Raw genomic sequence first — 23423 nt, 5'->3', positions numbered from 1 at the left:
CATTAGAGGCAAAAATGCATGTCAATAATAAATAACATAAATATTAACTATGTTCCACCGTTTTGATCATTTTTGACGTGAGACAGTCAACCTCTGGAAGCACGCCTTCCCACTCGGCTACCAGTGCTTGCTTGTCATCCGTACAAGATGCATTATTATGACCTCACGCCGTAAGACCAGGGGCCTGTTTCACCACGCTTACAATTGACACCTGACACTGACATTCTCCTGTCCGTTTTCGGATCGATACCGGTAACGATGGTACCTAGTCAATATTTACTTGTCAGACCAGCTATATACGGCGTAATGTCACTGTTAGGTGACAATTGTCACCGTTGTGAAACAGGGGTCAGTAATGTGGGAGTGAGACAGAATTACGTTTCCTTAGTGCAAAGATAGTTACATATAACTCCGTAATAGATGTCTAAGGAATAAACGTGCCTCGAAAATCCCTAAAATTTGATTCTCGATCAGATAGCGCCATTACTTTTGGCCTACTCTCGTATAGAGGGCGTTGACGGTTTCGTTTGTTATTTAACAATTTTACCGCATATCAGTGAAAAAACATGGGTCAAAATCATAAAAATAATTAATGCAGATAAAAAAAAACATGTATCCATATTTAAATGTTAATATTTTTCCTTTTTTTATTGAGGGACGTACCACATTATACATTATTCATTGTGATTGACATCTGTAGGTATATACAATTTATAGATCATCCATATTTAAATACATTTTATCGTATTTTTATAAATCTGCATTTTTAGTTTTAAAGTGTGTCGATAGATGGCTTTACAAAATTTACTATGACAGTACCGCTCTATCTTATTATATCCTCTTTGCTTAGTGCAATGTCTGTTACTAATAAACTTTTATTTCATCTGGGTGAGGCCAGTGGCTATTATCGTTCACTTAACACTTACACAGTCCTAGTTAACCGTTACGAGTCGGACGGGACGGGATACAAATAGCTGGTGTTTTACGCGTTATTTTGCTAGCAACAATATTGTATTTTCTCTCAGCTATAATTTATAGGGTTGTTTTTGGGTTGGTTTTATGTATTTGATGAAGACAATAAATTGTGTTTAAGAAACTTGCTGTATAATAAAGTAGGTACCTACAGGAATAAATATTGTCTGTCCGTCTGTCACCAGGCTGTATCTCATGAACCGTGATAGCTAGACAGTTGAAATTATCACAGATGATGTATTTCTGTTGCCGCTATAACAACAAATACTAAAAAGTACGGAACCATCCGTGCGCGAGTCCGACTCGCACTTGGCCGGTTTTATATGAATGAAATAAATCTTTCCAACTTGAATTTAATTAATATTTTCAAGCCTTTATCTTGGCCGCGTAAGCAAAAACTCTATTTATCTCTTACATCTTCTTAAAGAAAAGGAAATAATTGAGACTATCAATTATTATACCTATAGGAGGCGAAAGTCGCGTTCTTGTTAATTGTTGTAGGCAGTATCATTTACTGAGATTAAATGAGGTTGATATAATTTAGTCCCAAAAACACAGTGTTGCTCTTCTTTACTGAGTGTATACAGAATATACAGATCAATATTTATAAAGAAAATCAACGTAGTGACGTATCAGGAGCTCAAAACAGCGGCAGAAGGAAGAACGGAGTGGCGGTTACTCACCGACAAGAGCCAGGCTCTTAAGAGTTATGATGATGATATTTATAAAAAATATGTGTTGTTTTCATATTATTTTCAATACAACTGATGATTTGAATATATAATATTTAGATGCTTTTTATAAGGTTTCTTAATATCGAACATTTTCATTACCTTAATAATGACGATCTTTATTATTTTAGGTCTCGAGTTATTTTGAAACACGTTGACCATATAAGCGTTTTGAACACAAAAAGTCAAAAACGTCAATTTGCGGCCTCTGCGTGTTAAAATATTTGTTAATAATACGCAAACTTTGTATGGAAATTAGCAGTCTGTACTACACACCTGTCTCTGACTTTACAAAACACGAGTCGGCAACTTTCTTTCATCCTTTTAGTCCTTTCTTTTCTCATTTTTCGGGATTTAGCCGTGGGCGATAAATATACACTTGCCTATTTTATTTGTGTGTTTGAAGAGGATTTTGTGACCTACTTTATTAACTTTATTTTAAAGAAATCTAATATCGATATTGGACTTTTCGATATTAAGTTACCTATACCAAAGATAGATATAACTCCGTAATAGATGGATACAGTCTAAGGAAAAAACGTGCCTCGAAAATTAAGAAAATTTGTTTCTCGTTCAGAGGGCGCTACTAGTTTTGGCCTACAGTCGTATAGATGGCGTTGACGGTTTCGTTTGTTATTTAACAATTTAAACGCATATCAGTGAAAGAACATGGGTCAAAATCATCAAAATAATTAATGCCAATAAAAAAAATCATTTATATATATTTAAATACATTTTATCGTATTTTTACAAATCTTAAATTTTAGTTTTAAAGTGTGTCGACAGATGGCAGTGAATTTACTGGGGTTACAAAATTTACTATGACAGTACCGCTCTAGTATAAGTTACTCTATGCCTATACCTTTTTGTACATTGTACAAGCTTGTCTATATCAATATCAATTATGTTTATTATTATTACATAATTATATTTATAGCTACATAATTAAATAAACAGAGGTACTCCAATACAAATACTAAACTAAAATAATAACTAGCTTAAATCTAAAAATCTAAAATAGGCCCTTGAGGCATTGTACCAAGGATGCTGGCGGTATTTCCTCGCTGTATCGCAAATCGCAATGCTGATACGCTGTGCGAGGAAGCCGCCAGCTCTTCGGTCACCAGTTACGTCAACCAGACTCATCGCGATTTCTGCAAAACTTACATGCTGATATTTTCTATTAAAAGAATAAATACAGAACAGAACCATAACATACATTCGCGGTTAGACTATAATAATATACTATTTACTTACTATGCACTATGCAGTCCCATTGTGCTCTTGGTACATGTTTGATGTGGGGCGATTTAGGGTCGGTTGTACTAAATCGTCTGCCACCGTTATAACCTTCGCTAATTTCATAGTTCACGGCTGACCACCGTTCATTAGTCCGTCAATTATGGTTGGCTAATTCTCTCGGGTAAAGTTGGACGCTTTTATGGTAAGATTAATGGATCGTAGTGCGTACTTACTGTGTGTGGCACATAATAAATAATAGTACTACGTACATAATTCAAGTTTGACAAAACCAATGTTTAACAGCGAATCATTGTCCCTCCCTAACGTATGACGTGTTCACTTTTTTGCTCACCAGGCTGTGCCTAAGACTTCGCTGAGTTTGCCCAAACAATTAAGTTAGATACCACTGGCAGTGAGTACGAATTATAAATACGTAACCCGCGCTATTCAAACACGGATAGGTTTGCAGAAGTGTGCATCTCGAACCCACCCCACTTATACAGGTGGATAATTAACTCTTTAAGTCCCTATCGCTCCACCACCGTTCGGAGACGAGGAAAGTTTTAGAAAGCTTGCGCTAGGGTTCTCACTGAAAGAATGATGGTAGAAATATGGTAATGTACGAATTGAAAAACTGAGGGGAGACTAACCAGGCGGGAGTCGAGGCAACCTTCAGAATGCACTAGAGTTGCTACTGTAAACATGTTTGAATAATTATAACCCGAATCAGTAAGCAAGTATTTCTTCTTAAAACAGGCTTTTAATGTAACATTTATTAGTGGGAAATACCAATAAACGTCGATAGATGTTGATTAGAATCGGCAGAAGCCTAGGTACTTGTGATTATTTTGACCGTGATGTGTCACCAAAAATGTAAAGCAAATCCATTTTAATACTTATATTTTTAATTAGACCGAATAACAAATTTCATTAACACTGGCCTCGTAAATAAACGCCATTCATTCAAATAGACTGGGCTGACATTTATTACAATTATAATAGGTATTCGTAATGAAACCGGCATTTGCCGTTTTGTAAATTATGACTATTCCCAGCCTGAATTAATAATGCTCTTAGTACCGAATCATTAAAACTCGTTTTGATATATAACGAATTTAGGTTTACACAAAATAATGTTGAGCTTCAATCGTATTTAAATTGTCGTTCAGACGAATTAAAACACAATTCGGCGCGCAGGCAACGTAAATCGGTCCTCAGCACAATTAGTGCAGTAAAAATGAAACGTGAGTTTAAACGTACAATTAGTTTAATTTAGAACTTCAATAAGGTACCTGCGCCAAAGAAGGCACGCTATTTGTAAGTTTTTAAGCCTGCCTACTTTCAAAATTTCATATTTTTATGAGTGTGAATGGGTTAAAATTTTTCACCACACCAGCTGGTAAAGGTTCTCTTGATTGTTCAAAAACTGATAAGAAAGTTGCATTTTATCCAAATGTAAATTCAAATTTAAATAATCAAATGCAAATTTTGAGTTGTTTTCTTAAGTTTGCTGGTAAAATTGACTTAAATGATTATTATAAATATTTAATAAGATTCATTTTGAATCGATTTGCTTTGTTTGATATTTTGTGTTTCACTCTGTGGCAAAATTAGTTTCTCGTGCCTTCTAACCCTCGCAACGCTCAAGATTTTATTTTTCGTGGTTAAATTTTGGAATCTTTCGCCTGCTCGGGCATCAATATTAGCACGAGAGGTTAAACAACAACTTTGCCCCTTGTAAAACAAATAACTAATGCATCCATGTTCGCTAGTACCATAGACGAAACTGCAAGTTCATATTAAACAAGAAAAATAAAAATTAAAAATAACGATGGGCCTTCTTTAGTACAGGTACTTTTTTTAGGTAGGTATTTTTTTGAAGTGACAACCCTAGTGACCCTAGAGTGCCATGCGTCACATTAGCCGTTTGCGTCTGCGAACTGAATTATCCCCAGCCTCCCTTCGAGGAGACTGGGGACGGAAGAAACATTGTTATTTAGTCTGATTACTTTATTGACCGTTTCGCTCGGCGTTCAAGTCGTACCTACCTTAAGGGACAGTGTAAAAAGTAAACAGTGGACCGATGACTTTGACGTGTACCGAGCTACTAACAATGGCGAATGTAGGCAGCTCGGGTGCGCGCGGTACGCCCCTCGCACCCCGCACAATTGCCCTGTCTAGACGGTTTCGCCGAATGACTGTTTTGTATTATATACTGTGCTTAAGGTGCCTAAAATGTTATTGAATAATCCGGGGCATCTTCTAGTATACTAGGTTAAATTTTTTTAGTTGATACAAGATGTATACATACATCTAAATAATGTACATGTACGCGATTGTATTCATTACTATGATCAATATTTACTATAGAAACAACATCATGGCATTACATTTTAATACATCTTGAATGATGTAAGCGATTATAATATTCAATCTTCAATTAATACGGATTGTCGACATGTCGCGTTGTACGCCTTTTTGACAAATTAGGATACATACATAAGTACTTATAAGTACCGCCGTAGGGTCAGTCGGGCTACCGGGAGACTGAGGGCCTACCGCGAACCACGTTCGACGTGTTGCCTCTCTGTCGCACTTGTAAATTCGTACGTTAAGTATGACAGGGAGGCAACTCGTCGATCCACGTCGATCCCTCTGTTATTTCAATCAGAGTACAGTACGCCTCCGGGTATGCTGAGAGCCCATTGTAGTTACTTGTAGGTAGTAGGTATTGATATTTCCAGTTGTAGTAAATACACTTCTCACTGAAAAATACCGAACTTACCGTACTTTGTGAGACAAACCCACTGGACAAACCACAGTCTTAAAATAAGATTGGAGTTGCCAACCATGTGTAGGGTGCCAACAGAATATTTATCCCTATTGTTACAATTTACCGGACAACCAAGCAATCTCCCCTTTAAAGAGCGGACCGGGGACAAAAGAAGCCCTTTCAATAGCGTTAAGCTGGTCAACTCGCGTTATCGACAGAATTTAAGCGTCGAATACTCAGGGGATTTCTGTAGAGTAGAGACTTGTTTATGATTTATCCATTTTACATAAAGTGATTTTACATCATCATCATCATTGGCCTTCGAGTCTATTAGAGATCATACAAGCAATGTCAGGTAGGGCGACGTTTTTCGTGGCTGTGTTAGCCAATACGCGAGCGGCAAATACGACCACAAGCCTGGCAGGTGTAATGTGCGCGTTGTCGGGCTGATGACGCTTGGCTCGCTTACTTGTGTTTGTCTTAAACCATGGGTCGTCGTGAATTTTACGTCCATCGAATACCAGTTTGCGGCACTTGACTGTCCTGGGCAAGTTCCCCCATTTGTGAACTTAGATGTTGAAGACGTGCATGTCTCGCTTGGCGCACAATCCGTACATCAATATTATGAACACACTGAACACAGGGGGTTTTTCATTTCAACTCAGCCATATATTGCGAGGTGAATATAAACTTTTACTATACGACCAATCCCAAAATCGCGATAAACATTGGCAGCTTCATACATTTAGGCTAATCAGTGTTTTGTAAGTTAGAGCAAACATTTTTTCGCGATATCGGGGTTGGTACCATAGTTGCTCATAACCTACCTATAAATTCATCTCCCAAAATATGGCTGAGGGTTAAAAAACAACGTGTATTTTGCTGGCGTCTCCGTTATTTCGATGGGTCATTCGGAAGATAGCGGGACTAGCGGCACACTTCTAGATGAAATTAGCTCAGGACTGGGACAAGTCGCGTACTCGAAGTAGTACTAAGCAATATGCTCAGCAGTGGCCGATATAAAATATGATTTTAAGGAAAGAAATAAAAGTGACACACAATTAAGGCATTAACGAAAATCTAACCCTAATTTTGTGAAATTGTAATACAAGAAGCTGCTCTCTTTAACGTATTTAAGAAATATTTTGCAAAGTACATACACTAAAAACGGTCCATCCTTGAAGACGTTGAGGGGCTACGGCGGTAGTCAGACGAAGGGTTGAAACTTAACACCCCTGCGTTTAGGGATAAAGAAAATAGGGAAATTGCTTGGGTGTATTTAAAGGGGCGCGCTTGTAAATAAGGGAAATAGGGGAGACTGTCCAAACAGTTAAAACCTAAGTAAAATTAGTAACAAGCAAAACGTTCAATAACTTTAACCCAACTACGGTCATTTCGTGAAAAAATTTCGTCTTCTTTCTATGCCAGCTATAAGTGTAGGCGACGTTGCGTCAAAAAAAGTGTGTGTGTGTGTGTGTGTGTGTGTGTGTGTGTGTGTAATGCTGGCATTGCTGGCACCACACTTCGCCTTATTTGGCATATATTCGTGTTGCATCTCTTTCCTTTGACATACAAAACAAAAGGGATGCAACACGAATATTTGCCAAATACAGCGAAGTGTGGTGCTGGCATAAAACTTTGAAAATGACGTTTATCGCTATGTTGGCACTTTGACGTGTGTCCTATTGTGCGTGTGTCATTATTGAGCGTTACTTTCGTCAGAAAAAAAATCTGAGTTACCCTCTAGTCGCGCCTAAAGAAGTTTTACTTCAAAAAATAATCGATTGAATTTGGCGAATGGTCATTTACAAAAAAACCGGCCAAGTGCGAGTTGGACTCGCGCACGAAGGGTTCCGTGCCATTACGCAAAAAAGGCAAAAAAAAACACGTTTGTTGTATGGGAGAACCACTTAAATATTAATTTTATTCTGTTTTTAGTATTTGTTGTTATAGCGGCAACAGAAATACATCGTCTGTGAAAATTTCAACTGTCACGGTCTATCACGGTTTATGAGACACAGCCTGGTGACAGACGGACAGACAGACAGCGGAGTCTTAGTAATAGGGTTTTTACGCTTATTATACCTATATAATATTTATTCTTCCAGCTACAAGTGTCACTAGTTTCATAAAGTACTTCAAATGAGCCGAAACTCCTTACAGTAAAATGTTACCTTGGGACCAGATAAGTATATAGTTCCTTTAGATTAATGCGAGGGTTCGCACCGGGGTCTCGGCGAGTGTTTAATTATTTAGCCTGCCCACGGGTAGGCTGGTGTTCATAATGCTAAATTTTAATCGGACATATCGCTACTCGGTTATCGCTATCGCTATCGCTATTGGTGACCCAGTATAATAAGTAATTTGATCTCCGAAGACGAGTTGGTAAGTTCGTTTGTTTTATCCCACTTATAAACATTGTAATTACCTCATTAGAATCAGAATAAGAACACCCAAGAGCAATCAAAACTGGTAATTTGCTCTTGAGAGTATACGCCAGTTATCGCGAGATATACTATTAAAATAAACAAATTCACATACACAGTTGTCCTCTCTTCGTTCGGTCGATAAATGCATTTTTGCATCCCAAATCACCATTATTTTCTAAACGTTTCCATATTCCAACAGTGCCGTGCTGCCGTGACATGTTATTATACTTAAACTCAATCTAAACTCCACTTAAGAATTTTCATCTCAAAAAACATATGTTCCCATATTTAATACTCAGAAAACCTCTCTCCACGTACCTAAACTGGTGCTTATTTGAATATTTGTATGTGCCCCCAGGGTCCAAAGTGGAATTGGCTCGTTACCGCTGAGGCAGCCCTAAGTTAGGGCAGATAGGGATGCCCTTAATGGTATAAAGACTCGAGTCTTTTAGAGTCCTTATCTTTAGGCCTGGCTGGACTCAATTTTAGACTAGTAATTATACGAAACATGACATGAGTTTTTTGAAACGTATTAAGACTTGAGTATTTTGTAAAAATTCCAGTCATTTCTTGTTTTTGCAATTCTTTAGGAGAAGGTTCTCTTTGATTGATGGAACTCGTACTAATTGAACTCGATGAGCGTAATAGGCTAATAGGTAATTGAAACTAAAGTGAGTGCAAAGTTGATGACGCAGTTTTTATTTCTTATAGGGATAGTTCTTTAGTCCTTTTGAGTGACGCGCCAGAGATTAGAAAGACTTACCTTGTTTCTATGCGTTTCAAACAAAATTATCACTCAAATCGGCCACTCGTCATGCCATCACACTCAATTCGTGATTTGTTATTGCGTGTAATGGCTGCGTCACTTTCGTTTGGCATATTGATAAATCATTTTCTATTTTTTCGTCACAGTTACACGTCTGTCAGTTACGAGTACAATGGAATGAGTGCGATTGAGCGCATTCTTGTCATTTGTCTAATAATTTTTCAATAAATCCCAGCCTCGGGCAATGGAGGGCGTAGTCACCTTTTCTTTAGTATACTGCCATCTATTTCGTTTATAATTTATAAAGTAGTGTAAACAAAGTACGGAGCTCCTTACAATTGGATTGAGGATTCATGTATCAGTCTCTTTTTTTGTTCAAATTTATTTATATTATTAAATACAATGCTAAATACAAGCATTTCTTGCATCTACCCTTACATTTAGTGTAAATAATGTATGGCTTGATTAAATGATTCAGTCTTTTAAGTATTTAATCGAGTCAGTCAAATATTAGAACGCATAGAAGACTCATAAGACTATCTCTTACCAACACTAGTATAACTTAGGGTATTGTATTATGAACTTATATTGTTTGCTTTATGGCGTTATCATGTAACAGAATGGTGTTCGGTGATGTTTCTAGAGTTACGGTTATAAACTATAGGTTATATAACTAAAAGCCATAAGTCATAAGTTAGATCTGAGTGGCATTTGCTACGAATTAACCACCCACGCTCAAAGCTCACTGATAATAATATATGATTTGACACAGGGTATACATTTATTCTAAATAAATTCTTAGGAATATTATTTTCTCGTAATTGTACGATTGTATTTATTAATTAATGTGTTAAAGAAACTATATATGCACATGCAAATAGATGTACTGTCACTGACATTTTCTTGGAGCCTTTTAATTTAAGACACATTTAATTTAAAAATACCTATTTATTCTATTTTGATCATGTAGTTTTACCGATAGGCGGATTCGAAATCAGATATTAAAATACAAATACAAAGTAGGTACGTATAAAAGGTATATAGGTAGTAATAAAATATACATATTTCGTAACATTCAGCTATTCCGGGAATATTAATATTCCTCTTTAACTCTCTCTTTACTCTCAGTGGAATCTGTTATTGTTCACAACTGGAATTCAGTTCTGGGAAATTGGTTTTTGTTCCTGAAACAACGGTTTTAAAAATATTTCATGTTTATACGTTAGTTTGTAAAACTTTTGCAATAGCAAAGTTTTTACTAAAATTATAGCCCGGTATGTTTCGTTCAGTATAAAAACTTTAATCTGACTACGGTTTTATGTAAAAAAAACCTGTTTCATAGTCGATTAAAATTGTATGTCATCACCTGCGCCATAAAATCGATTGACGCCTCATTTAACAAAATCGGCTAAGTACTTTTTGATGCTAAGATAGAAATACAGAGTATGTACAGTATAGTTCCTGGCCGCTAAGAAGTCAATTTCCATATAATTAATATGAAATTGGCTATCAGTTGAACGGGCCGGTCTTCGTAAATATAAGGGTCCATTCATAGCTGTCAAAATTGACTTCTTAACTTACACCGACTATAGTTGAGGTGGTTTGTGGGTAGAAAACGCGACACAAATATACCCACATACATACATAAGCAATTTTGGCAGCCTATTTCTAGGGAAATACGTACAGATGTTTTCGGTCTGGCGGACAAATCCGTCAACGTATGGCCGGAATTAGGCACATTGATAGATTTAGCCGCCAGACATATTGGACAGGTGGATGTGATGAACAAATCTTTACATAAATAAATAAAATAAATAAATAAAATTCGTTTATTTTCAGACAACTCATAGGTCCATAGCATTGTTAGTAAGTTCTTAACTAAAAATTAAAACTAAAATTATTAATACTAAATACTAAAAAACTAAGATACTACAACTAAAATGAGTTAGTATTACTTAATAATATTTTAATTTGGACAATTCTAAAATTCAAAATTAAAATTAGCATTGCAAAATTAGGTACGTCAGACATAGGTAAAAATAAAATCAATTAATAGAATCATGGATTAAAATAATAAAAATAGAAGTAAAAAACAATAATAATAAAACATGTCAATCCCAAATTAAATTTAAAGTTTACCAATTAAAATTTAAATTTACCAATTAAAATTTACAAACGTCGAGTGAAGTCCGATCCATCGTTTTTGCATGGGTGAATCCCACCTATCGGCAAACACCTTTAGAAGGCTGCTAGGGCTCCCGCGCATCCTTTCTAACAATGAGGCGCAGCGCTTCCTCATGATCGCATGAAAGCCATCAATTCCCGCCTCGCCCCAAACATGCCCGAAGCACTGCACCTCGGATGCAGCCCCAGCAACGCTCTAAATGCGTTATTATATTGCACACGGAGTGCGCTGTACGTCCTCTGGGCATAATTGACCCAGAGATTGCAGGTGTAAAAGCACTGGCAGTATGCCCTAAATAGCGTTAGCTTTACTTCTCTAGTACACTTTGCAAATCTCCGAGCCAACATGTTGCAGCGAACGGACAACGCCCTCCTCTCCCTCTCTATGTCCATATTGTCCGTACATAATCTAAGCTATAAATTGCTTAAATTGTATCTTTTCCCGACCTTCCCGTAATCGGATAAAAGGGACGTTGAGACGAATGCTGTATTTCAATAATTTAACTAATAATAATCTGTGCCCCTCGCCCAGGTTGTGAACTACCTTCCTCTCGCTGTATATCTTAAGCCTTCAGCTCTCTTAATTTTTCACTGTAGGTACAAGGCGTATCTGCGCCGTACAAGCCATTCATCTCTGGTAAGTCGCTGCCTCTCATGGTCAGAGAAACTCCAAGCAAGTTAGCTTTCAAACGTTTTATAACCCACCGTTAATAATGCTTGGACAGGCCCAGTAGGAATTAGTAGGTAATCCATAACGCGCATGCAATTGTGTGTATGTGTATTATCCCTGTGTATTGTATATACTATTTATGTATATTGAATTTCGTATAAGTTTCAATTCGTAAAGTATAATATAATATTGTATTTATGTTGATAGTAATTATACATTACTCATAATTTAGATGGAGTTACTTTTCTTGAACTCAAGTTGGGGGACTAGATGCATTTCTGTTTGAGCTCACTGGTAACGAATGCCTATTAGCATTAACTCTGCAAGTCGCAATTTTGTTATGTGCAATAAAATTAAAAATATCTAAGTCTAATCTAAATCTATCTTATATAATTGTGAGATAATTAATTAGCTTTCGATTAAAGCAACAACAATTATGGCTCTAATTTAATCAATGTGTGCTCTGCTCATGTGTTGTGGATTAGCAAGTAAATTCATTCACAAATGATATCTAGGTACTTGTAAATCTTGTAATTGCTTTACGTCTGTGCAAATCATCGGTTTAGTATCAGTGGTTTTTGATTAAATCTAAATGTATTATGATTATAGATCAAAGAAACACAATTACACATCAACTCCTCCATTAATCGCACTTAAACTATCGTGAGACATATTTCAAAATATTTATCAGTACGGTTTTTACTCACTATTATTTTGAGTCGCTTTTTTGTCCGAAACATGTCGCCAAAAGCGACTAAAAATAATAGTGAGTAAAAACCGTACTGATATATATTTTGAACTGCTCAATTGGTAAATGTCACATACTGGGTGAAATCTGAAACGTGATCGAAATTAGAAATCACCTTTTCTGACCGCTCAAAGTCTGTAGCAGTAATTCTATACATAAACTATTTAAAAAACAGTAATATTATAGTATATATTGATGATATTGAAATATTATAATTTATATAGCATATATAAACCTTTTTAAACGCCATCAAAAAACAAATAAGGTGGTTCGTCTGAATCATTTATTGCATATCATATAACTTCCACCAAAAGCGCTCAATTTTTGCAACGCAAATTTTGTATCCTTACTTTTGCGTCATTTTATTATATGCTTTATGTCACAGTAAGGTCCCCAGAGACATATAAAGTATGTCGACTGTCAGAACGTCAAACAGGAAAACATATTAGACATAATATATTAAATCACACACCGGTTTGCTGTCTAAACATATTGTCAGAATGTAAATCAAAATTATATAGAGTTTTTTATTTATATGTTGTAATCGGGTTATATCTTCAATATACTTTACAAGATTTGTGATTAATATGCTCTGTAAGTATTTAACAAAAAACCGGACAAGTGAGAGTCGGACTCACCCACCGAGGGTTCCGTACTTTTCAGTATTTGTTGTTATAGCGGCAACAGAAATACATCATCTGTGAAAATTTCAACTCTAGTTATCACGGTTCATGAGATACAGCCCGGTGACAGACAGACGGACAGACAGACAGACGGACAGAGAAGTCCAAGTAATAGCGTCCCGTTTTTACTCTTTGGGTACGGAACCCTAAAAACAAGCAATATTAACGTTTGAGGTCCCGTGAAATCGGTTATGGTAGCTACATACGCTTGTAGATTTTAAACATTTACCTATCTAATTAATTAGTATAAATAATTATTCCTTTTTTTATTCTAAGTGACATTACATGTTCTGAGAATATTTGTTATTTGGTAAGTGATATACTCTTTATATGTATTTTTTTTTATTAAATATATTAGGTATTGTTGATGAAATTAATCAGAACTGTTTGTAATAACTATCATATATGTATTGTAGTAATTCACTATTAATTATTTAAATATTAAATGACTTTATAAAAACGTTAAAACGATATTATTGAGATTTTAATCCCTTACAATATTCAAGTTTCAATTATTCCGAAAATTTAAAAAAAGGATCCCTATAATGCTTACTTTCATAATAATAATAGCAAAACGTTCATTCGTTCAGAAATCAATACGAAAAATATTCCATGTTGGTTCTTTTTTCCATTTCCCCATGAGGGGACACAAAGTGAAGTGTTTATTTGTGAGAAGGGGCTTCCCGCGTTACTCCCTTTGTACACTCAGCGGAAATATCAACGCAAATAAACGCCTTTGAATAGAGGGTATTTTTTCAACATTTACTCATTCTCTACAAAGTGAAAGTAGGTTAACACTGTATTACTTTGACCAGAGGGATCAAAAATTGTTATAAAGAATTGTCTTATTGAAAACAACGATAATCTGACCAGCCGAAATTTGGGAAACATGCAAATATTTATTTACGATTTATAATAAAAAACCGGCTAAGTGCCAGTCGGACTCGCGTTCCAAGGGTTTCGTACATTACACAATTTTTTAACAATGTATTTTTCGGGTCGGATCAAAAACAAAGTAATTAAGTCCGACTGACACTTGGATGCATATTTCTAATAGGTTTTCCGGTGATCTCAAAATATTAGACCGAGTAGTTTCGGAGATATTCATATTCTTTATATTATTTGTATTCTTTATTTAGTCTGTCTTTGTTTGATAAAGGGGGGAATGGTCATTTTTAGACTATTTTTCTTAAATACCTTTTAAACTATTTATTTTAAAATTACAAAAAACAATATTAGAGATTCTAACAATGAGATCTTTCATTTGATATGTAACACGATATAGTTTCAAAAACTTTATTTTTTTATATTCTCATTTTGCCCCTAAAAGTGGCCCCCATGTTTAAAATTCATTTGTTTACGTTTCATGTCCGTCTTTGGGTCACAAACTTACATATGTGTATCAAACTTCAACTTAATTGGTCCAGTAGTTTCGGAGAAAATAGGCTGTGCAGACGGACAGACAGACACACAGACGCACGAGTGATCCTATAAGGGTTCCGTTTTTTCCTTTTGAGGTACGGAACGGAACCCTAAATATAGTTTGCCCCATGTTATATGGTTAAATGTTAAAAACACAATGTTCCTTATGTTGTCTTATATTTGTCGTCTTATAAATTTAACACATGTTCTTTGTATTGGTAGTTGCCATGTTTACAAAGCTGGTCGAGGGTTCAACTTCAAACCACTTATTGCAAGTTTTGTAAATAATACCGATCTATTTTTGAGTGCTAATAGTGAACATAATATATAAGACTGCAGACTGTACACATACTTTTGCGCTGCCACTCAATTACTTAACACTTATTGATTGAAAACTTCAGGAAAACTATGCGGCCACTTTTCATGTTCCACTTCCTTTGATTTTTACATTTCCACGAATGGGTAATTTCATGAAATACATATACCTACGTCATCGGCTGCAACGCACATCCTCGTATTTGCCCAAATATTCTCGTTGCATCTTTCCATGACGACTGGTCTTGCCTAGTGGGTAGTGACCCTGCCTGTGAAGCCGGTGGTCCTGGGTTCGAATCCCGGCAAGGGCATTTATTTGTGTGATGAGCACAAATATTTATTTTGTTCCTGAGTCTTGGGTGTTTTTATGTATTTATGTATTTGTATATTATACATATCGTTGTCTGAGTACCCGGAACACAAGCTTTCTTGAGCTTACTGTAGGACTTAGTCAATCTGTGTATGAATGTCCTATAATATTTATTTATTTATTTAAGTTTCTAATTCCAAATGAAAATAACGAACGCAGTCATATTACGCAATCACGAACCACAAAGAAACGAAACTCTTTTTCGTATACGTATGAATTTTCTATAAATTTGAGTTTCATGAAGTCTATCTATGCGGAAAGAGAAGAGTCATATATAGTAGTAATCACTTTATTGTACACAACACAGGTTCAGGTTCAGTATGTATGTTCCCTTAATATATTCCACGACTTTTCTTTGACACAGTATTATTAACTTAGAAACAAAACGAAAATGCAGAAGACGCTAGTTCAATCCCAGCCCGGGGCACTGGAGGCCTTGGTCACTTTCATAATTATATGACATCTATTTTAGTTTATAAATTTGACATTAAGTTTCATGTAATTTAAGAAAAAAAATGCGGAAGACGCTGGTTTGTTTCCCTGGGCACTGGAGGCCTTGGTCACTTTCCTATTATATTATGACATCAATTACAGTTTATAGTAATTTTGACTTTCGTATGTTACTTTGTTGTAAGTAAAGGATTTATTGCGATAATATCCCTAATGTAATTAGTACCCTGTATGACTTTCCTGTCATTTACCCTATGACAAGCAAATATAAACCTCACTCGAATGGCATAAATTGGCGAAATATGAACTTAGAATGTGAATCGCGTGTGTATAAAATGGTCGGATTGCGTTTCAGATTCACAGACGGACACATTAATCACGTGTAATATGGATTTCCGAGTCGTTTTGTTACTAGAACTGTTATAATGTTATCATACACGGGCTTGAAATTATTAAGACTTAAATTCTATAATATGAAAGTAGGTATACACATATAAGTACTTAGAAGGGACAGAGTAGAGAATGCAATAATTTATTTTTAATTAAGTTTATATATTACATTAACGTGGCGAGTTCAATCAAGATATACCTAATACCTAACCTGATTTATGCTGTGAAAACGGCGTTATTGCCGTAAGGATTGAACTACAAGTCACCCTTATCGACAAACGATAACCTTTCGATTTAAAATATGATATTTATTTATATTTTTCCGTTGAGGATGGGACGAGTGTTGGTGTGGGATGCGACCTGTGTGGACACGGGCACCGTCTCACCTTAACGGGCCGTGAATCACGGCACTACAAAGAAAGCGGGTACTGCTGCCGAAGCTGCCGAGACCCTCAAAAGGCGGAAATACGGGGGTCTCGATTCCAATTATAACTTTGTTCCTTTCGGTGTCGAGACCCTGATTGGTCAAACGGCTGGTTGAGGTCACTTGGGACAAAAGAGCTGGCAGCTTCCTCGCTCAAAGAATAAACGTTGCGAATCAGCGAGGAAATGCTGCCAGTATCTTTGGCACTCCCCAGGGACCCTCTTTAGATATAGATTTTTATTTTTTTTAGGTATTAGTTTTAGTTCTGTAGGTATTAATTATAGAAAATAAAGTAAATATGACAAATAATTGAATATTCTTAATCTCACACGGATCGGAAGGTAGGTATAGGTAGGTAGGTAGGTAGGTACTACTTACTTATTTAAAAAATAATAATAAATTAAAGTTTTTTTTGTTCTCTAAACGCAGAATCTACATTCGTGCCTAACATAAGCCAGATTTAGGTACGTTATAATTGAATTATGAACGCATGTTACATCGTACCAACTCATAAACGGGACCACTCACTCGAATTTTCCATATGAATGTTTTTATTCCACTGGAAATTTCGATTAAAAAGTCGATTAAACCTGTACAAAACCCTGTACGACTGTAGGTATTTTACCGACTGACGGGAAAGGAAGGTGAATAATTTTGCACCAAATTACTTTGCCACTCTTACTTGTGGACAAAATGCAACTTTCTCATTATTTTTTGAAGAATAAAGAGAGGCTTTACGAGCTGATGTGATTGAGAGTGGCAAAGTAATTTGATGCTTGGCTTTTTAATAATAATAAAAATAAAAATAAGTTTTCATTTGGATTTGATTTGTAAAATGTTTTTTATTAGTATTTTCCTCGAGTTCGTGTAGCGAAAATGTTTGCGTTTCACTCGGTAGTCAATTTTTTTTAACCTTTATGCCTTGCCTTGCCCTCACGATGTTCTACATAGATTCCACTTTTAATAAAAAAATAGCAAAAATAATAGCTGTGCCAAAAAAGCTAACCTAAGCTGTTCAATAAAATATTGTTGGGTTTTATTTAGGTACACATTGTGTCACAGGTAAAATAAATTGTATGAATTTGACTTTTAATATCAGACTTTACCTTAACGCATTAAGGTTTTAATTCAAATAAGCCTTCTATGGTACTTATGACTTTTTCCTAGTGTCGAGTTTCACGCCAACAACCAACTGAAGCTGGAATAAAAACTAATTGCACGATCCCAACTGACTAGACCGGTGGTTCCCAAAGTTGACTGGGCTCCGACCCATCTAACAAAAAATGCCAAATTCAGGACCCACCTCTTGGCCGTCTGAAAAAGGGGGCATAAAATATAATTGGTATAACGCTCAGATAGCCCGATCGGTTATTGGAACTTGGAATGTCATCTTATGCTTCAGGGCCCAATCAATATTCGCTTGCGACCATAGTTTGGGAAACGCTGGACTAGACGTATTATTGTTACTGTATACCTACATTGGCTTCGTATTAGTTAGGCGCGGTACAGCTATTCCAAATAACAATGATAGGGAAAGCGGGTGGAAAAAATTGGTTTTTTCCTTGGATACATCTTTACGCTTTAATGGGACTTTTTTTCTTTTATTATAGAATAGATAATAAGTTTTTAACTCGTTCGGTTCGGTATACATCCACACATTCAAAATGGGCTCTCAGTGACTGACGTCACGTTCACTTATCGTTTTGTTAGGAGCGTTTCGCGAGTGAAGTACGACTGTCGGTGTCGGACTCTGACTATCATTTCTGATTTTTGTATTGCTTTAATGCAATGGGTGTCATATAGACATTTGATCCTAAAAATAAACTTGATCGATTGATAACATTAATGAAAATTTGTCATCTAGCCTATTGTAAGTACTTGGGCCGGTCGGGGGCGCGGGGCACGCCGGTCGGGAGCGCGCCGGTCGGGGGCGCGCCGGCAGGGCTGGCTGCAGTTTGTATAGCAGATTTTGGACTATCAATAAGGGTCGTAATAGCTGATTTTACTCCATGCTCTAGCACATAATAAGCAACTTTATGTCGTCTACGCACGACTTAAAGTCGAACTTTACGAACATGAGAAGTGAAAACTATTTTATTTGGGCTACAGAAAACTTCAAGAATCACATATTCGTAACATAATATATACAAACTCCCTTATTCATAAAACTTTACGAGCCTGATATAGTTAAATTATGTTACAAATACATGTCAAAATGATAGATAAGACAAACGATTTATAGCTAATTCGCCAGTAACGCGTTTATGAATAACACCAAAAGACGTTATATGAATACTAATTAAAAATGATCCGGCGTGCCTGTACTCGAATTCCAAAGCGGAATCAAATTAACAAGTATAACAAATGTAACAACAAGGCTTGCAGCTGCATTGTTAGCAAGCGGACGTAAATAAGTACCTACCTTATTCCATCGAGATTAAGTTAAAAATTGAGCACGTATGTGTCGTCGAAAGGGCCGGAAGCGATAAGAGTTCCACGCGAGCAATACTGAAAACGTTTTGCACATTTAAAAATATAATATTATACAATAAAACAATTAAGAGGCAACAGGAGTAGTCATTTTTCCATACAAACTTACTCGACGGTTTCCTCCATGGTTTTTGAGGCTAGAGCAATGGCTAGAGGCTAGAGGACAGTATTGCTTTTTTTGATATTTTTGGTTTTTAAGGCACTAGAATACTTCAAATATTCGGCCGCAAAGAGAAGCATGGTATTCAAAACTGACATCAATTAGCCCAGCAAGCAAAACAGTCCGACACAGATAATTTCATTACCATTTAGATCTCAAAATTTCTTTACATTTGGTTAAGTTTTGGAGGAGGAAACAGTCGAGTACGAAACCTCGTTTTTTGAGATTTTGACGCCTAACCTGGCGTTGTCCTTATCGCACTAGTTTTAGGAGCCGCTACCGTTAGCGAGACGGATATGTTCACATAAATATTTAAATCTCAAATCCCGTAGCCTCCTAATAGATCAGGGGGTCTAGCCAAGTGACAGTTGTTTGTAAAAAATGCCAAGCGATGGAAATGATCACGTCACTAAACTTTTCGTACATTTTGATTTTTCGATAAGGACTTCCCGATATTTTACGATTGTCTTTTTCTCTGTCAAGAATCTGGGACCCATCTTTGGGCTCTAATCAACTTTACGGCAAAACAGTGTGATGTGGGACGTACTTTACCAAGGTTATCGGCCAGTACATTTGGCTGGCGCAGGCCGCACTGGCAGGGTCGCCACGTAAATGCGCCATGGGACGTAAAGGAGAACTCGTACTGAATATAGGTCTATCTGTTCTGTCTATTATAAAAAGTACAAGCCATTATATACTAAGCTATGCACGTGTGTGGATAAGGCGTAGTGCACAGACACACACACACACACACACACACACACACACACACACACACACACAAAGTGTGTTAAACCCTCGTGTTTCGCCTTGCCCTCGCGAAGCACTAGATTCCACTTTTCAAACATACATTATTTTGTTGTTGAATGAGTCGTAAGTCGCGTAACCACGCGGTCTGTGGTTGAAAAAAAATTACAATTATTGTCAAGTCTCCAACTGTCATTGGATTTTCGGTATTTGGGTTTAATACTTACGTTATTTATTTTGTTTTGTATTGTTTTTGATTTTTTCCTAATAAAGTGTGTTTCTTTACAGAAGAGGCGAGTGGTGTCTCGGTGGGAGAGGGCAAAGACAAAAACATGACGCACACCGAAGCCAATATGATAGTTGGTGAGTACATTACTTATCATCATTATGGATTTAGAGTAAATTGTATATAGTTGGTCAAACCAAATTGGCAGTAAATAAGAACAAAAAAAACTATACTCATTCTTCTCTTTTTAATAGTCTTTCCGATTTTTATTACTCAAAAAGAAACTGAATCTGTATGAGAAAAAGTCAACTGACTAAAACTGACTGAAAATAGTGTATTATGCATTAGCCGTGGTCAGATAGTTTTTTTGCGCTTTGTATTTTTTTTGCGAAATTCACGGTTTGGCGGCCTGCAAGTTTAAATACACACCACAAAATACATTTTACACTTTTATTTACATTGTGTAAAGTTACACCCAAAAAAACATCAGGAGCTAAAATATTTGCAATAAGTAGAATATTTCGGCAAATAGACCAAAGTGCCTTAATGGTTTATCTGGGTTCTTTTTCCGCCCAATCCACTAATTAGAGGCGGCATAGCAGGATGGTTTACCAATCAACCCTGTTTGCGATGTAAGTGAGTAATTGCTAGACAGCGTAGCTAAGTGTGTTCACAGTGGAATTGTACCGGGATATATATTATGTTGTTTTTTCCAAATTAACATTTAACGAACCCAACAGCAATGAAAACGGGTTAGTCTGTATAGATTTCCGTTCAGTGACATAATTTCATTGCTCCTGAATTTTGTTCACGCAGAGGATAAAAGTCTAAGTCCACTTTTCAAGTAGGTAAAATACAATTTCTGCTATGTAAATTGCAGTAGTTATTTAAGTTAACATGCAATATGCTGCATCAATTTGAGTAATATCTTTACCACTACATAATTATGCACTCAGTAAACCCATTAAACGTTTAGCCGCTTAACCGATCGGTTCTTTACACCCCGAGCCACTAATTTCATTTGAGGCGCGTATAGCGAGATGACTTTCCACTTACGCCTGTTTGCTACCCTGTGACTCCTGAGAAGTATATAGTGTAATGAAGATTTATCTTGCTTCATAAGTTTATGTTAGTTTCAATCTATATGAATTGAAGTAATTTAATTTATTCATCGAACATAATTCGCTGCATCAGTTTGAGTAATATCTTAATACTAACCATTACTTAATTATGCACTGAGTAAACCCATTAAACGCCGTTTAGCCGCTTAGCCGGTGGGTGCTTTTGGGGCCCGAGCTACTAATTTCATTTAAGGCGCGTATAGCGAGATGGCTTTAAACTTAACCCTGTTTGCGACGTGAGAGACCTCTCTTAAATTACTATGAAAAAAAAAACCTAGTAATTTCCGTGAACGTAGATATCTAGTACATAAGTTCGTAGTAAAATATTCATGATTCTTCATGATGATATGATGATATTCATAATCTCCTTACCACCTGTAAATAATTGTGACACCACTAGTAGGGTCGCTAGTAAAGTTTAAATTAAGAAATCCCACCTGTAAGAGTGATTTGCGACCGCCTTGGCGATGTCTACAGGAAAGACGCGAAAAAGTTAACCATACTATAAAATGCTGACCCTATGCTGCATTAAGCAATTAGTGTGATTCGTCTTTTATAAATACCTAGTAGGCCAAACGACTCAAGCTAAGCAATCAAAGTAGGTATATCGATTACCAGTCGTATGCGATTTGTGGTTGAAATCGATTCGCAGGGCCATTAGGAGGTTAGCTTACTCGGGTTGCGATTATTGACATAATTATTTTAAGAGTTCTTGTGAATTAACGCTTTCACTGCCGGATGGGGTCGAAAGACCCCATCAGACCCCAAACAAAGTATGCTTAGTTAAGAGTCTTACGAGTTACACTAATTGCCGCAGCGAAAGTGTTAATCTAAAGTACAATCATTAGCAGAGAAAAGCGGGTGTTGCAGACTCTTGTCTATCATTATATATTCAAATTCAAAATTTACTTCTAAAGAAACTGTCACTCCCTTCAGGCCATTAGCTTATGTTGCTTGGTTAAGTGTCTTGGTTGTGATTCTAATTATCTATTTCGTGTGAATATTTATAATAAACCATTTAATCTTGGAACTAACAAAATCTATTGATTGTTATGATCTGAAATAAATGAGTATTTAATTTTAAATTAATTTATTAGGTAAAATTTTCTTTGGTAATCAATTCCGGATTACAGCCCATACCGTCGTTATCCTAGCGTTTTTCGCGGCTGTTTTGGCAAAGTTGGTCTAAATGAGCACACGCTTCTCTTACTCCCTTGACAATTGTGCTTTGATCATTTTCTCTCTGACTGGAAAGAAACGTCTATAAAGAATAAGAACCTAATTTGCCTATTTGAAAAAATGGTCCCTTTCATAAGCTCTTAAATAAATGCTTAAAAAAAGGTTTATAATTTTTATAAATCTGTTCGAGAGTTTGTAATTTGAATATTAGAAGGCGCACACTGTTTTTGAGAGAGTTAAAATAATGTGGTTTTTTAGGGTTCCGTACCCAAAAGGTAAAAACGGGACCCTAATTACTAAGACTCCATTGTCCGTTTGTCCGTCTGTCTGTCCCCAGGCTGTATCTCATGAACTGTAATAGCTAGACAGTTGAAATTTTCACAGATGATGTATTTCTGTTGCCGCTATAACAACAAATACTAAAAAGTACGGAACCCTCGGTGGGTCCGGCCCGATCCTGCGCAACTTTCTGCCAGTTACTGACGCAAAGCTGAAGCAGATCCGCCGTCAGCGTCACATATTCTTCCCGGCGATACCAGAGGACCTACCGCGAACCACGTTCGACGTGATGCCTCTCTGTCACACTTGTAAATTCGTACGTAAGTGTGACAGGGAGACAACACGTCGAACGTGGTTCGCGGCAGGCCCTTTGGGCTGACCCACCGGAAGGCTATACCAGTCGTCGTCCCAAGAACGCCCTCTTCATAGCCAGATCCTCTCCCATTCTGAGTAGGTGACCGAACCAGCGAAGTCTGTGGGCTTTCGAATACGCCTGCTTATTCAAAAATAAGTTCTGTCACAAATAGTGATTGCTGAAGCATGTCTTTTTAGGATTTTTATGATTAAAAATTTCTCCTGTTTTCTTGGAATCTTCTCAATGACATTACATTGAATAAATTATTATTTGCCAGATAAAACCGTTTCCCTTACT

The 23423-nt window shown here is 36.5% G+C and overlaps 1 protein-coding gene across 2 annotated transcripts in view; it reads left to right on the top strand.

Annotated features, from left to right (window-relative positions):
• LOC134740989 (uncharacterized) overlaps positions 1–23423 on the top strand; it is a 152093-nt gene that overhangs the window by 110086 nt on the left and 18584 nt on the right. Inside the window, exon 7 of one of the 2 annotated variants that reach the window (XM_063673705.1) lies at positions 20258–20329. In XM_063673705.1, the coding sequence (XP_063529775.1) occupies positions 20258–20329 (72 nt within the window). Of the gene's footprint in view, positions 1–20254; positions 20330–23423 lie in introns of both variants that reach the window. The other variant, XM_063673704.1, reaches the window with a different exon arrangement.

The sequence above is a fragment of the Cydia strobilella genome, chromosome 4, assembly GCF_947568885.1.
Source record: "Cydia strobilella chromosome 4, ilCydStro3.1, whole genome shotgun sequence".
In the NCBI taxonomy this organism is placed as follows: domain Eukaryota; kingdom Metazoa; phylum Arthropoda; class Insecta; order Lepidoptera; family Tortricidae; genus Cydia; species Cydia strobilella.
This window is presented reverse-complemented; position numbering and strand designations above follow the sequence as displayed.